At 41.8% G+C, this 12,104-nt stretch overlaps 1 protein-coding gene across 2 annotated transcripts in view; it reads right to left on the reverse strand.

Annotated features, from left to right (window-relative positions):
* The window catches only part of CDC14A (cell division cycle 14A), a 210,273-nt gene that overhangs the window by 155,834 nt on the left and 42,335 nt on the right, over positions 1-12,104 (reverse strand). For both annotated transcript variants that reach the window (XM_033915989.1, XM_033915988.1), the window contains exon 4: positions 1,188-1,280. In XM_033915989.1, the coding sequence (XP_033771880.1) occupies positions 1,188-1,280 (93 nt within the window). The remainder of the gene's footprint in view (positions 1-1,187; positions 1,281-12,104) is intronic.

Genomic DNA, 12,104 nt, shown 5'->3' on the forward strand with positions numbered 1-12,104 from the left:
CGATATTGCTGAAGGGCTGTCAGGTAAGATTTGAGGATGATACCAAAATCTGCAAAAGTAGACACACTTCTAGTGAAAAACGGTAAATTTAGAAGCTAATATTTAATGTTAAGAAATGCAAGATCATGCATTTGGGCTGCAAAAACTCAAAGGAATGGTACAGTTTAGTGGGTGAAGAGCAGGGCTTGGGTGTGATTGTATGTGATGATCAAGGTGGCCAAACAGGTTGAAAATGCAATGGTAAAAACTAGAAGGATGCTAGGTGCAAAGGAAGAGGTATGGCCAGTAGGGAAAAGGAGGTATTGATACCCCTGTATAAGACTCTGGTGATACCTCATTTAGAATATTGTATACAATTCTGGAGACCGCACCTTCAAAAAGATATCAAAAGGATGGAGTTGGCCAGAGGAAAGCTACTAAAATGGTGCATGGACTTCGTCATAAGGCTTATGGAGACAGACAAAAATCTCAAGATGTATATTTAGAGGAAAGGCGGGAGAGGGAAGATATGATAGAGACGTTTAAATATCTATGTGGCATAAATGCACATGAGTCGAGTCTCCTTCATTTGAAAGGAAGCTCTGGAATGAGAGGGCTTGGGATGAAGTTAAGAGGTGATAGGCTCCAGAGTAATCTAAGGAAATACTTTTTTTACAGAAAGGGTGGTAGATGCACGGAACAGTCTCCCGGAAGAGGTGGTGGAGACAGAGACTGTGTCTGAATTCAAGAGGGCCTGGGATAGGCACGTGGGATCTCTTAGAGTGAGGAAGAGATAACGGTTACTGCAGATGGGCAGACCATTTGGCCTTTATCTGCATCATGTTTCAATGTTTCTAAAATAAACACAAGATAACTGCTAAACATCTATGTTATTGTTAGACATATCCCCTGTATTTTTCTAGTCAGTTAACAAGTGGTGGTACTATTTCATCTACTCTGGTGCTGTTAACTGTGCCATACTATTTGCTACAGTAACTGTAAGGCAGTGTACCCACCCCAATCCATAGTGTTAACCATAGTGGTTGCTTGTGCTAACTGCAGCATTAATTAATGCAGCTTAGTAAAGAGTGGGGGTGGTCCTACCCTTACAATGCCACTGCTTATGTTCTAATGCGAATGAGGAAAGCATTAAAATCTGTCACATGGGTCAGTGCTGCACTGTCTGTAGAAACATTAAACATACTTACAGCATATGCACCTATTAAAAACGCAGCATTTGCTCGCTTCCGTTGATCAAAGCTAGTGTAGTAAACAATTTTCTTTCTTGATAAGCTAAATGACTGTTCAAAGAAAAAAAAAATGCAGATGTCAGTTCTCGGAAGTAAATTGTATCATATCTTCATGAAAATTTTTTTTTTAAAACTATTAAGACTAGTCGTAATATAACAAAAGATTTAACCTGGTAAAACTACAGCATAAACATGAGCTCAGTCTACTGTATTATACAAAAAGAAAAAAAAAAAAAATTCCATATGAAATCAGACCTGGAGCTAGAAAAGTGGGCCTCAACCCGTGTCTCACCCAAAAATTAGCAAACAAGGCTGCACTCTCCCTAATAGCCATGTATACCCATTGGCTAAGGAGCGTACATGTCCAGATACTTGAAAGCTATGTCAATCCTCCAAGAGCACTTTATTACATCGTTTCGCCCAGCCCTGGTCAGAAATATAGTGACCTGTTTGCCGTCCTTCCACTCCTGTCAGTTCTGATCACTGGGTAGAGAGGGTGAGTTTTAAAAGGGGGATCAGTGGAAGGAATCTGAGAAGGGAAAAGAGGAGGTGAATACTGCCAAGAAAGTAGATGTGTTTAAGAGAAAATGAGTTTGTGAAAAGGACAGCTACATCAGAGACATCCCTGTTCCGGTGTAGAGAGTTGCGCGGGGACAGAAATCCCACCCGTCCCCACCCGTCCCCGTGAAGACTCCCACCCGTCCCTGCGAGGAATCCCTTCGTCCCCACCCGTCCCCGTGAGGAATCCCCTCCGTCCCCGCCCATCCCCGTGAGGAATCCCCTCCGTCCCCGCCCGTCCCTATAAACTTCAGAAATAGTTATTTCATTTAATTATGCTACTGAATTAAAGGCTCTGGTAGAAACCCATTTACAAATAAGCAAAAAGACTTTATTAATTTGGAAATATTAATTGGGAAGAATACATACTTTATAAACGGGTTTCTACCAGAGCCTCTTTTGTTTATAAATTTTTATCAACACAACTAATATACTACTTTATCCTGAAGCAAAAAAAAAAAAAAAAAGAAATAGAATTCTTTTCCTACCTTTGTTGCCTGGTTTCTGCTTTCTTCATGTTCTCATTCAATTCCTTCCATCCACTGTCTCTCTTCTCTCTGTGTCTTCCATTTGCTCTGTTACTGTGCCTCTCCCTGTCTCCCCCCCTCCCAAATTGGTCTGGCACCCACCTTCTTCCCTCCGCTAACCCCATAGTCTGGCATCTCTGTCTTCTTCCCTGCCAGCATCTTCTCCCCACTCTCTCTTCCCCATTTCTTTTCAGCGTCCTTCTCCCCCCCATCTTCCCCATGTCCTGTCAGGCAGCATCCTTCTCCCCCCCTCTGCCTTCCCCATGTCCTTTCAGCGTCCTTCTCCCCCCTCTGTCTTCCCCATGTCCTTTCAGTGTCCTTCTCCCCCCTCCGTCTTCCCATGTCCTTTCAGCGTCCTTCTCCACCCCTTTGTCTTCCCCATGTGCTTTCAGCGTCCTTCTCCACCCCTTTGTCTTCCCCATGTGCTTTCAGCGTCCTTCTCCCCCTCTGTCTTCCCCATGTCCTTTCAGCGGCCTTCTCCCCCCTGTTTTCCCCATGTCCTTTCAGCGACCTTCTCCCCCCCTGTCTTCCCCATGTCTTTTCAGCGTCCTTCTCCCCCTCTGTCTTCCCCATGTCCTTTCAGTGTCCTCCCCCCTGTCTTCCCCATGTCCTTTCAGCGTCCTTCTTCCCCCCCTCGTCTTCCCCATGTGCTTTCAGCGGCCTTCTCCCCCCTCTGTCTTCCCCATGTGCTTTCAGCGGCCTTCTCCCCCTTCAGTTTTACCCATTTCCCTTAAGCGTCTTTTCTTCTCCACTCCACCTTTCCTCCCTTTCTCCCTCCCTGCCCCTTACCTTTGTGGCGCTTCCCCACCTGACCGACAACAGAACAGGCCCGGTCGGACAATCTCCCTGTCCTGTAGCCGTGAATCTAAATTACCTTCTTACAGCATCTGGAGTAGTGAAGCTGCTGTAAGAGGTAATTTAGATTTGCGGCTACAGGGCAGGGAGGTTTGTTGGCTGGGCCTGTTGTCGGTCGATCGGGGGATCTGACCGGCTGTGCACATTTCCCGGGGCGCACCGCCCCCCCCCCCTCTTTCGTACGCCATTGCCTTCTCCCTACCTGCCCTGCCGCACACAGCCGACCGGAAATTTCCTGATGTCAGAGCTGACGTCGGAGGAAGGGAGGGCTTTGCTTAAGCGCTGACATTGGGAAGACTTCCGTTCGGCTGTGTGCTGCAACAGGGCAGGTAAGGAGAAGGAGACTACCCTCGCGGCTCGAGTAACTGTGATCCAACCCCGCAGGAACCACGCAACCCTCGGAGGCGTCCCCACGGGATCCCCGCGACCAAAGGGGGCGTCCCTACAGGATTCCCGCAACCCTAGGGGGCGTCCCCATGGGATCCCCGTGACCTAAAGGGGGAACCCGCGGGATTCCCGTCATCCCCGTTCCCGTGCAGCTCTCTATTCCGGTGATGGTCCCCTGTGAAGTATTGCACACATAAGCTTCAAATGGTGTTTCACAACAAGAAAAAGGTTAAGAACAAAATGTTGTAGAATAATGCAGTAGATACTAGATTACAAACTTTTACTACAATATACTGTAATGTATATCCAAACACACATGAATTAACATGGGATGTATCAGACACAAATGCTAGTTGGTTATAAAACCATCACCCTGACTGGGAATTCTAGAAATCACCACCACCATCTTCAAACTTCAGTACTATTAATCAAATCACATGCAGTCTAAAAAGGAGCATGTAGCTATTTATTCTATGAAAATAAAAACTCACAATGCATACCATAACTATTCAAAACTACAAGCAAGAGTGACAAAGTAAGCTTAAATTTTATTGCTAAAAATGGCACAAAATTAATTAGATGTAAAACAAGAGACTTCTCATAGTTTCAAAAGTTATTTTATGAAAAAGTCATGCCCTTAAATGCAGGAGTACAGAGGCAGCAATAGGTAGGCCTAGGGCACACCATGGAAATCCCATCAAGCACACAAGTGAACAAATGGTAACTCTCTTGATGGATGCAAAGTCACTTCCAATCAAGATATGGGATTCTACAGTACAAAGACTGTAAAATGTACCTTGGTTTCACACTGTCAGCAAACGTGTTCTGGAAACAAGCCTGAAACCTCCATGCTCACTTTACTCGAGATCTAAGCTGATATGGAATTCACTGGTTAACCGCATATAAGCCCTATTCCTGATGCTGCAGTGGGTTTTCCTACGAAACAAGAGGCCCTTGTCGAGAGTTATGTGACAAATGAGGATTTTGAAGAAGTCACGCTTTCTGTGATCTGTGAGAGAGGATTATGCTGGTTTTATTATTTGCTGCGAAGCTCCAGTTTAAACATGTCTACTGAGGATTTAGTAAATGCTCCAGGAGTTACAATGAGAAGAGGATCAGGCTGTATGCAAGATTTAGGTGTTTTGCATGATGTCCGACAGCCTTTTGAACTCAAAAGATCTGGATTTAACCTCTCGACTGCATGTACTGCTAAGTACTGTTCTTCATTTTTTTGAGAACTTTTTATACACTTTACTGGAAGAATTATTTTTTCCTGGGATGGGATGTTTTTGCTTAGACTTGAACCAGTTTTTGTTGTTTTTTTTAGAGCAATCTTTTTGCCTTCATGGTTTTCTGTCTAAGCTGCTCTTTTTTTCTGGTTAAGTGGAGTTAATGATAATTTTCTGTACTCCTTAACAAGCATTGTTTATGTTTATATTTATTTAAGATTTTATATACCACTCCTGCATTTTATTGACCTAAGTGGCTTACAAAGTATCAAACTAAAATGAAATTAGGTACTTGAGAAAAAGCACCCTATCTGTCCTGAAGGCTCACAATCTAGCTAAAGTACCTGATAAACTAAAAATATGTAATAACATATAATACATTTCCAAGATCAAAAATCAAAGAAATAAAAAATAGAAATAATGAAAGAAGATAAAAAATTAAAATAAAATAAAACAAATTTAAGAGAGAAAAAAGTCTTTGAAGCGGCCTGATAGCAAACAGTCATATTTTAGTGCAGGTCTTAACCTTTTCCTATCCCGGGTGTCCTGGATGACGGGACATTCCAAAAAATGTTGTTGCCATCGTATGTCCCATGGCATGGGACATACAGTACACCTTCTACCTATCATTTGTCCCATATATTGGGCCATTGTGTTTACAATAGCCGTAAATGATAACGGTGAATAATACAAAATTTTGCTAAAATAATTACGATTGGAACCAGCGTAACGTAAAATTTATTACGATAGGAAAAGGTTAATATAACTCCTGCACAGCACACTTCACAGAGCTTGAGAGCATCACTGGCAGAGCTTGAGAGCATCAAAGAAATGAACATTTCTAAAACATATCCACTAAAACTGTTATATGAAATAAATAAGTCCAAATCAACACGAATCAGTACAAATTAATACAAATTAAGGCAGATTGCGCTCCCCATTTCATTATTCAATTCGGGAGAGCCATTTGAAAAAAAAAAATGTGCTTTTAGATGTCTCTTAAAATTTTGAAATGATTCTGCCTCCAAAATGCAAATCGACGAGACTAAAATCCTCTGGAAACATTGGTTGCAGGCAGGCATACGTACTTTGGAAGATGTAATTTCTAATTTATTACAATTGCAACAATCATTTGGCATATCAAAGTCTCAAGGATTTAAATAGTTCCAGTTGAAAAAGGCCATTCAGAAAGGGTTCCCTGATTGGCGCAACTTAAAAAAAAAAAATCAGTATAGCTTGCCGGGCCTATGTTTTCATACAGATTTACAAGAGCACCAGGCAGCCAAGTGGTATAAATTAATATCGGAATATTTGAATTAAAACAACTAAAACAAGTCTAAAAGACATTTGGAGCACTGAGACAAAGCAGCATATTTTTGATACTCAATGGCCACGGATTTGGACTTGGAGAATGAGATGTACAGCGTCAGCATCTATGAGACAAACTTGGTTTTATTCTGTTGTATAGAATTTTTGGATCCCTGTTTGTTTGCAAAAGTTAGACAGTTCAAAATCTAATAGATGCTGGCACTGTCATCTTGATATAGGGACACTGGATCACTTGCTATTCTATTGTCCATTGATACTCAATTTTTGGAAGTCTATTTGGGGCAAAATAAACATGATATTGGAAGCTTTGATTCCATTGTCCTATGACATAATGTTATTTGGGACTTTATTAAAACCTAAGAATTCAGTTACTGTAAACAAGAACAGACTTCTTATAATGACAGGGATAGCTATGCAGTTGATAACAAAAAATTGGAAAAACTGGGACAGACTGAATCTCAACTTTTGGTGGGAAACTGTCAATTTTATAGATACGAGAGATTGAATTCGGAACAACTGGGACATTATAAAAAACTTAAAGATACTTGGGGTCCATTAACGGAATTTGTAAATATTGATTGAACAAATAAGCCTTTGATTCCTATTTGATTTTCACACACATCCAGGGAGTGGGGGTGTGTGGAAATGTACTTTATATTATTATTTGTTTGGATGTAAGTGCTGATTATTGTATTAATTGATTATATATTCTGTGTACTTTTGTATGCGATTTGAAAATTAATAAAGAATTAAAAAAGAAATGATTCTGCCTTCCTTAATTCTACTGGTAAACTGTTCCACAATATTGGAACCAAGTAGAAAAATGCACCATTTCTGGTTGAGGCAAGATAAGCCTTTGAGATATGGGGAACAGCTACTCTATTGTCATTTAAAGATCTCAGTGAGTGACTAGGTGTGTAAAATAACACTAGATTAGAGAGATTTAATGGTTGTAACTCAAATAATGCCCTATGTGCCAGCATCAGGATTTTAAATTTAATTCTAAATTCCATTGGTTCAAATATAATGGAGTTACATGATCATAGATGTGTGCGACCTAAAAGCCGAATTGCCGCATTTTGTACTGTTTGTAAACATTTCAGTCGCCCAACTGTTATTCCCGCATGTGAAATATTAAGACCCTGTAGTGCCTTGGATATGAACATGGAAAGTTCCTCCCTATGAAAGAGATGAAGGGCCGTGGGATTGTCTGCCTCCCCAGCCAGTGATTCCCCTAAATCAAAGTCTTGCAAATCCATGTCAACTGTGGACCCTGTGAGAGGAAGAGACATCTGGGTCCAATGCAGGGTCTTCCCCAGCTGCAGACCTCAGCCTGTGGTGTTTCACTTCCTGCGCCCGCAGCCCGGAGGTCCCTGGCTGCTGAGGCTGCAAAAGAAGAGCCGTCATATACCCTTGCAAAAGAAATGCCTTGTGCATTAATAAAATGAATTCTGGGGAAAATGGCATAGGCATTAATCCAGCCTGTAGCACTATCAAATCCAACGCGTTCTACCCCCTTAGGCGGTCTCACATTAGTTAAAAATGCCAGCCTCAGCTTCCCCTGCAAGGTCCTGCACCAGAGAAGACACTAACTGGCTGGCCACTATGGTATGAGGAGTGGGAATGCGCATCTCCCACGCAGAAAAGTAACATATTGCTCTCCTCGAGGGTGCCAACCACGCAGAGGCCCAATGGTGTTCGCCACTTTCCACAGCGTGAACACCGTTTAACCACCTCTGTCACCATGGCCTGATCCAAACCGAAAACCGAAAACCACAGCTCGACACATACACACAAGCACCAGAAAGAGCAGAAAAAGACATTACTCATTGAAATACAATACCAACAGCCAGCACAGCAGTTTCTGTTACCGCTGGTAGTTGAACCTTGTGGTAAGGATATTGAGAACCCAAATCCAACAATGCGGTCTCCCTTTTTTGTTTTACCACATGGGAAAGAAGAAAAACTAAGAGACCCAATCACTAGAGAGAGGGGGGGACGACCCAGGTGTAACCCCCAAAGTTGGCATTGCTCAGCAAGACTCCCCTGCACTCACTGAAGCCTTAGTAACAGTAGTGAAATCCACTTTTTCAGCCAGTGAAGCCAGGAGCTAGAGGAATGGCATCCATTCGCCTGCTGGAGATAGAGCATACTAATTGGCCAGGAGAGGTTCCATCCAAGAGGAGCATCTGCAAATCAGTCCTTTATCGCAACCTGCTGGTAGATGTGCACTCTCTTACTAGTCTCTGGATTCATCTGCTGCTATTGCTAAGGAAAAATATTTTTTGTTTGATTTCTGTGAGTATATCACTTTATAAGAGAAGACCACCCTGTCGTGCGGCAGTTCCAAATTAAGGAAAAATAAACAGTTCATAATATGAAGAGTACAGAGTATAATATGGTATAGTAGTACAATAGAATTTCAGTTATCTGGCACCCATGGGGATTGGTGAATGCCGGATAACTATAGTTTCTGGTTGCTTGAGAGTTGCTCTAAAAATAAGTTTGGTCTCTCTTCCCACTTCACTCTATCATCCCCCCACCCCCACTTGTAGGTCCAGCATCTGTTCTTCCATTCTTCCTCTTTCTCCTTCTCACCCCCCACTCCCTCCCTCCATTCCCGAAGCAGCAGAGCCAGTCCTGACAATACCCTCTCTCCCTCCATTCCCGAAGCAGCAGAGTATCCTGACAATCCCCCTCTCTCCCTCACCCGAAGCTGTAGCGGCAGCCAGCAAGCAGAGGAAGAGCCGGTAAGGCAGCTTCTGGGGGGCTTGCCAGAAGCAGCCTGTTTCGAAGCACTTCCTCTGCTCGTTGGCTGCTGCTACAGCTTCGGGTGAGGGAGGGAAGGGGATTGTTGGGTCAGGAACACTACTTTGGAAGTTGTCTGAGAAATGCGAAAGACAATTTAAAAAAAAAAAAAAAATTTTGCTGACAATTTTTTTGCCAGTTGGTTGAGAGTACCGGTAAGAGCACTGTCAGGGTATCACATAGAACAGCAAGTCATTCAGCTGCACATGCAGGGGGGTGGAGATAAAGAAAACAAGAGGGATAGAGTGATGAATTTATTTTTTTAAGCAAAGCTATGCCATAAATTGGTATAACATTTTGTAACAAACACCTGAAGGCCCAGGTTTGAGTTTACTTAACAGTTAAAATGCAAAATGCATGAAACATAAAAGAAAAAAATAAAATTTCTCCTAATATGAGTTTTAATTGGATTAAAATAAATAAAATATGCTAAAGGTAGGAAGGAAGAGAAAAAAAAAAGTCACATGCCAGAGATGTTGCCTTATAAATGCAGTCTGAAAGTTCAGGGACTACTAAACATTTACTATACTGATAAAAGCAGGCACTGAAGCGAATACTATTCTGGATGTAACTGCTAGCAGTACACACAATTTGTAAAGGAGTGAAATGCAGGTGTATCTCAAAAGTTAAGGGCCAAGTTGCAATCTAGAGCCTCCAAGTCACTTACTCAACCAAAGCCCAAGACAGCCCTATTTGCCATATAGCAGGCCTAGCAGGATGTTAATTATATAGCTTTTGTATGCACTCCATGCAAAAGTTCATGCATCTCCCACAACGTGCAGGCCCCAAGGGGTAAACCTCAAAACAAAGTCAAAAGAGCTTTGTCAAAGCAGAAAAAAAATATAAAAGCGCAAAACTTTTACGTATGCTTCAAGGTGGTTGTTCTTTCCCCTCTCCTGCTGTAAACTAGTATGTATTTGCAGCAGGAAGTATATCATGTCCATTACAACTGCTGATCACAACAGCATAAAAAGAAAGTAAAGCAGGTAGCCATGCCCGTACTTTTACCTGCAACTTGCTTAGCAAAGAGAAAGCTTCAAAACACGTCTTTGTCTGTACAAAACAAGAAAGCTTTCATTTTCTTAGTTGCCATCAAAATGTTACCACTCATTCAGTTCTACAGACCATTGCAGCAGTACATTTTCTCCACACCTATCAGCACACTTATCTGCTTCACAGAAGCCCAATTGTTCAAGTTTGCTTGCACCTGAATGCTCAAATATCACAAATCACCCAAGCTTGGGTTTGCAAAGATGGTCTACACAGGCATGCCCTCTTGAAATGTTTTATTCATTGCTGCCACAAAGCAAAATATTACCTCATCATGCTGGGAGAATAAGACAAGCCACAAAAAAATGAAAACACCAAGAGACCTGAAGGAATCTGTGGCATATTCAATACTGTAAGGATTTAAGTACAATTCATTACAAGTATACTTTCTTCGAACTACAAATCCAAACTAAATTTTTCCCCATGTTCTAGATAACCTTTTGTGTGTGCATAAGAGCACATTTCCTTGAAAGTTGTACAGCAAGCTTGTCAAACTCGCAGCCCACAACAAACATCTTTGCGGCCCAGCCAATGTAATCCAATAAGTTATAACTAGAGTTGCGAAATTTCTCCTGCAATCCAATAAGTTATAACTAGAGTTGCGAAATTTCTCCTGCGCTTTTATATTTTTTTATATTCAATTTCTCCTGCAATTCATCAGCTGTCTAGCAGTCACCTATCTAAGCCAGTCAAAAACAATGATACAACCTACGAGTATAACCAGTTGCATTTTCTTATTAAGTACTATGATGCGGACTCCTTTGGTACTTGAGACAAGTTTGCACTTCTAGTCATAACGTACCATTTCACCTCACTAATAATAGCAGTGAATCAGGTGATAATAATACCTACCACACCATTAGTCTAGTATTGACTTGCTTGGTGCGTCTAACAGGAAATATTTCGCCTTCGGAGTACAATAAAAATATGTTACACTTATTAATTTGTGCAATTATTGTGTGTCTGGTAAGTCAATATTTAAGACAAGATATTGATTTTTATTGAAATGTGTTTTTTTTGTGTTAACAATTACTCATTTATTTCAGCTCTTTGTATTCAGTATGTCTTTATCGAAACCAAGTGGTAGTAAAACTAAACAAAAAATTGCTGATGAACATCGAAATTTCCAAGAAAAGTGGGAATTGGAGTATTTTTGCTGTGAAGTTAAAGAAAATAATTTGCTTGATATTAATGTGCCAAAGTTATATAACATTAAAAGGCACTATGAACAGCATAAATCAAAATATGGCAATTACAAAGGATTAAAATGATGCATGTCGATAACAAAAATCTCATGCACGAATACAGGATGTCCGGGGCGGTACTTGGAGAGACCTCCCAGGAAAGGGACATGGGAGATGTGATCAACAAGTCGATGAAGCCGTCCACGCAATGTGCAGCAGCGGTGAAAAGGGCAAACAGAATGCTAGCAATGATAAAGAAGGGGATCACAAACAGATCGGAGAAGGTTATCATGCCGCCATACCAGGCCATGGTGCACCCTCACCTGGAGTACTGTGTCCAGCACTGGTCACCGTACATGAAGAAGGACACGGTACTACTCGAAAGGGTCCAGAGAAGAGCAACTAAGATGGTTAAGGGGTTGGAGGAGCTATCATACAGTGAAAGATTAGAGAAACTGGGCTTCTTCTCCCTCGAACAGAGGAGATTGAGAGGGGACATGATCGAAACATTCAAAGTACTGAAGGGAATAGACTTAGTAGATAAGGGCAGGTTGTTCACTCTCTGCAAGGTAGGGAGAACGAAACGGCACTCTCTAAAGTTGAAAGGGAACAGATTCCATACGAACGTAAGGAAGTTCTTCTTCACCCAGAGAGTAGTAGAAAACTGGAACACTCTTCCGGAATCTGTCATAGGAAAAAACACCCTCAAGACAAAGTTAGACAAGTTCCTGCTGAACCAGAACGTTCGCAAGTAGGGCTAGTCTCAGTTAGGGTGCTGGTCTTTGACCAGAGGGCCACCGTGTGAGTGGACTGCTGGGCATGATGGACCACTGGTCTGACCCATCAGCGGCAATTCTTATGTTCTTATGACAAGAAAAGTTGAAAGAGCTCAAGCTGGGACTGGAAAAAAAAACAACCAAAAACCCAACAGTTCATGATTACTAAAGT

This window comes from Geotrypetes seraphini, chromosome 12 (assembly GCF_902459505.1).
Source record: "Geotrypetes seraphini chromosome 12, aGeoSer1.1, whole genome shotgun sequence".
Classification (NCBI taxonomy): domain Eukaryota; kingdom Metazoa; phylum Chordata; class Amphibia; order Gymnophiona; family Dermophiidae; genus Geotrypetes; species Geotrypetes seraphini.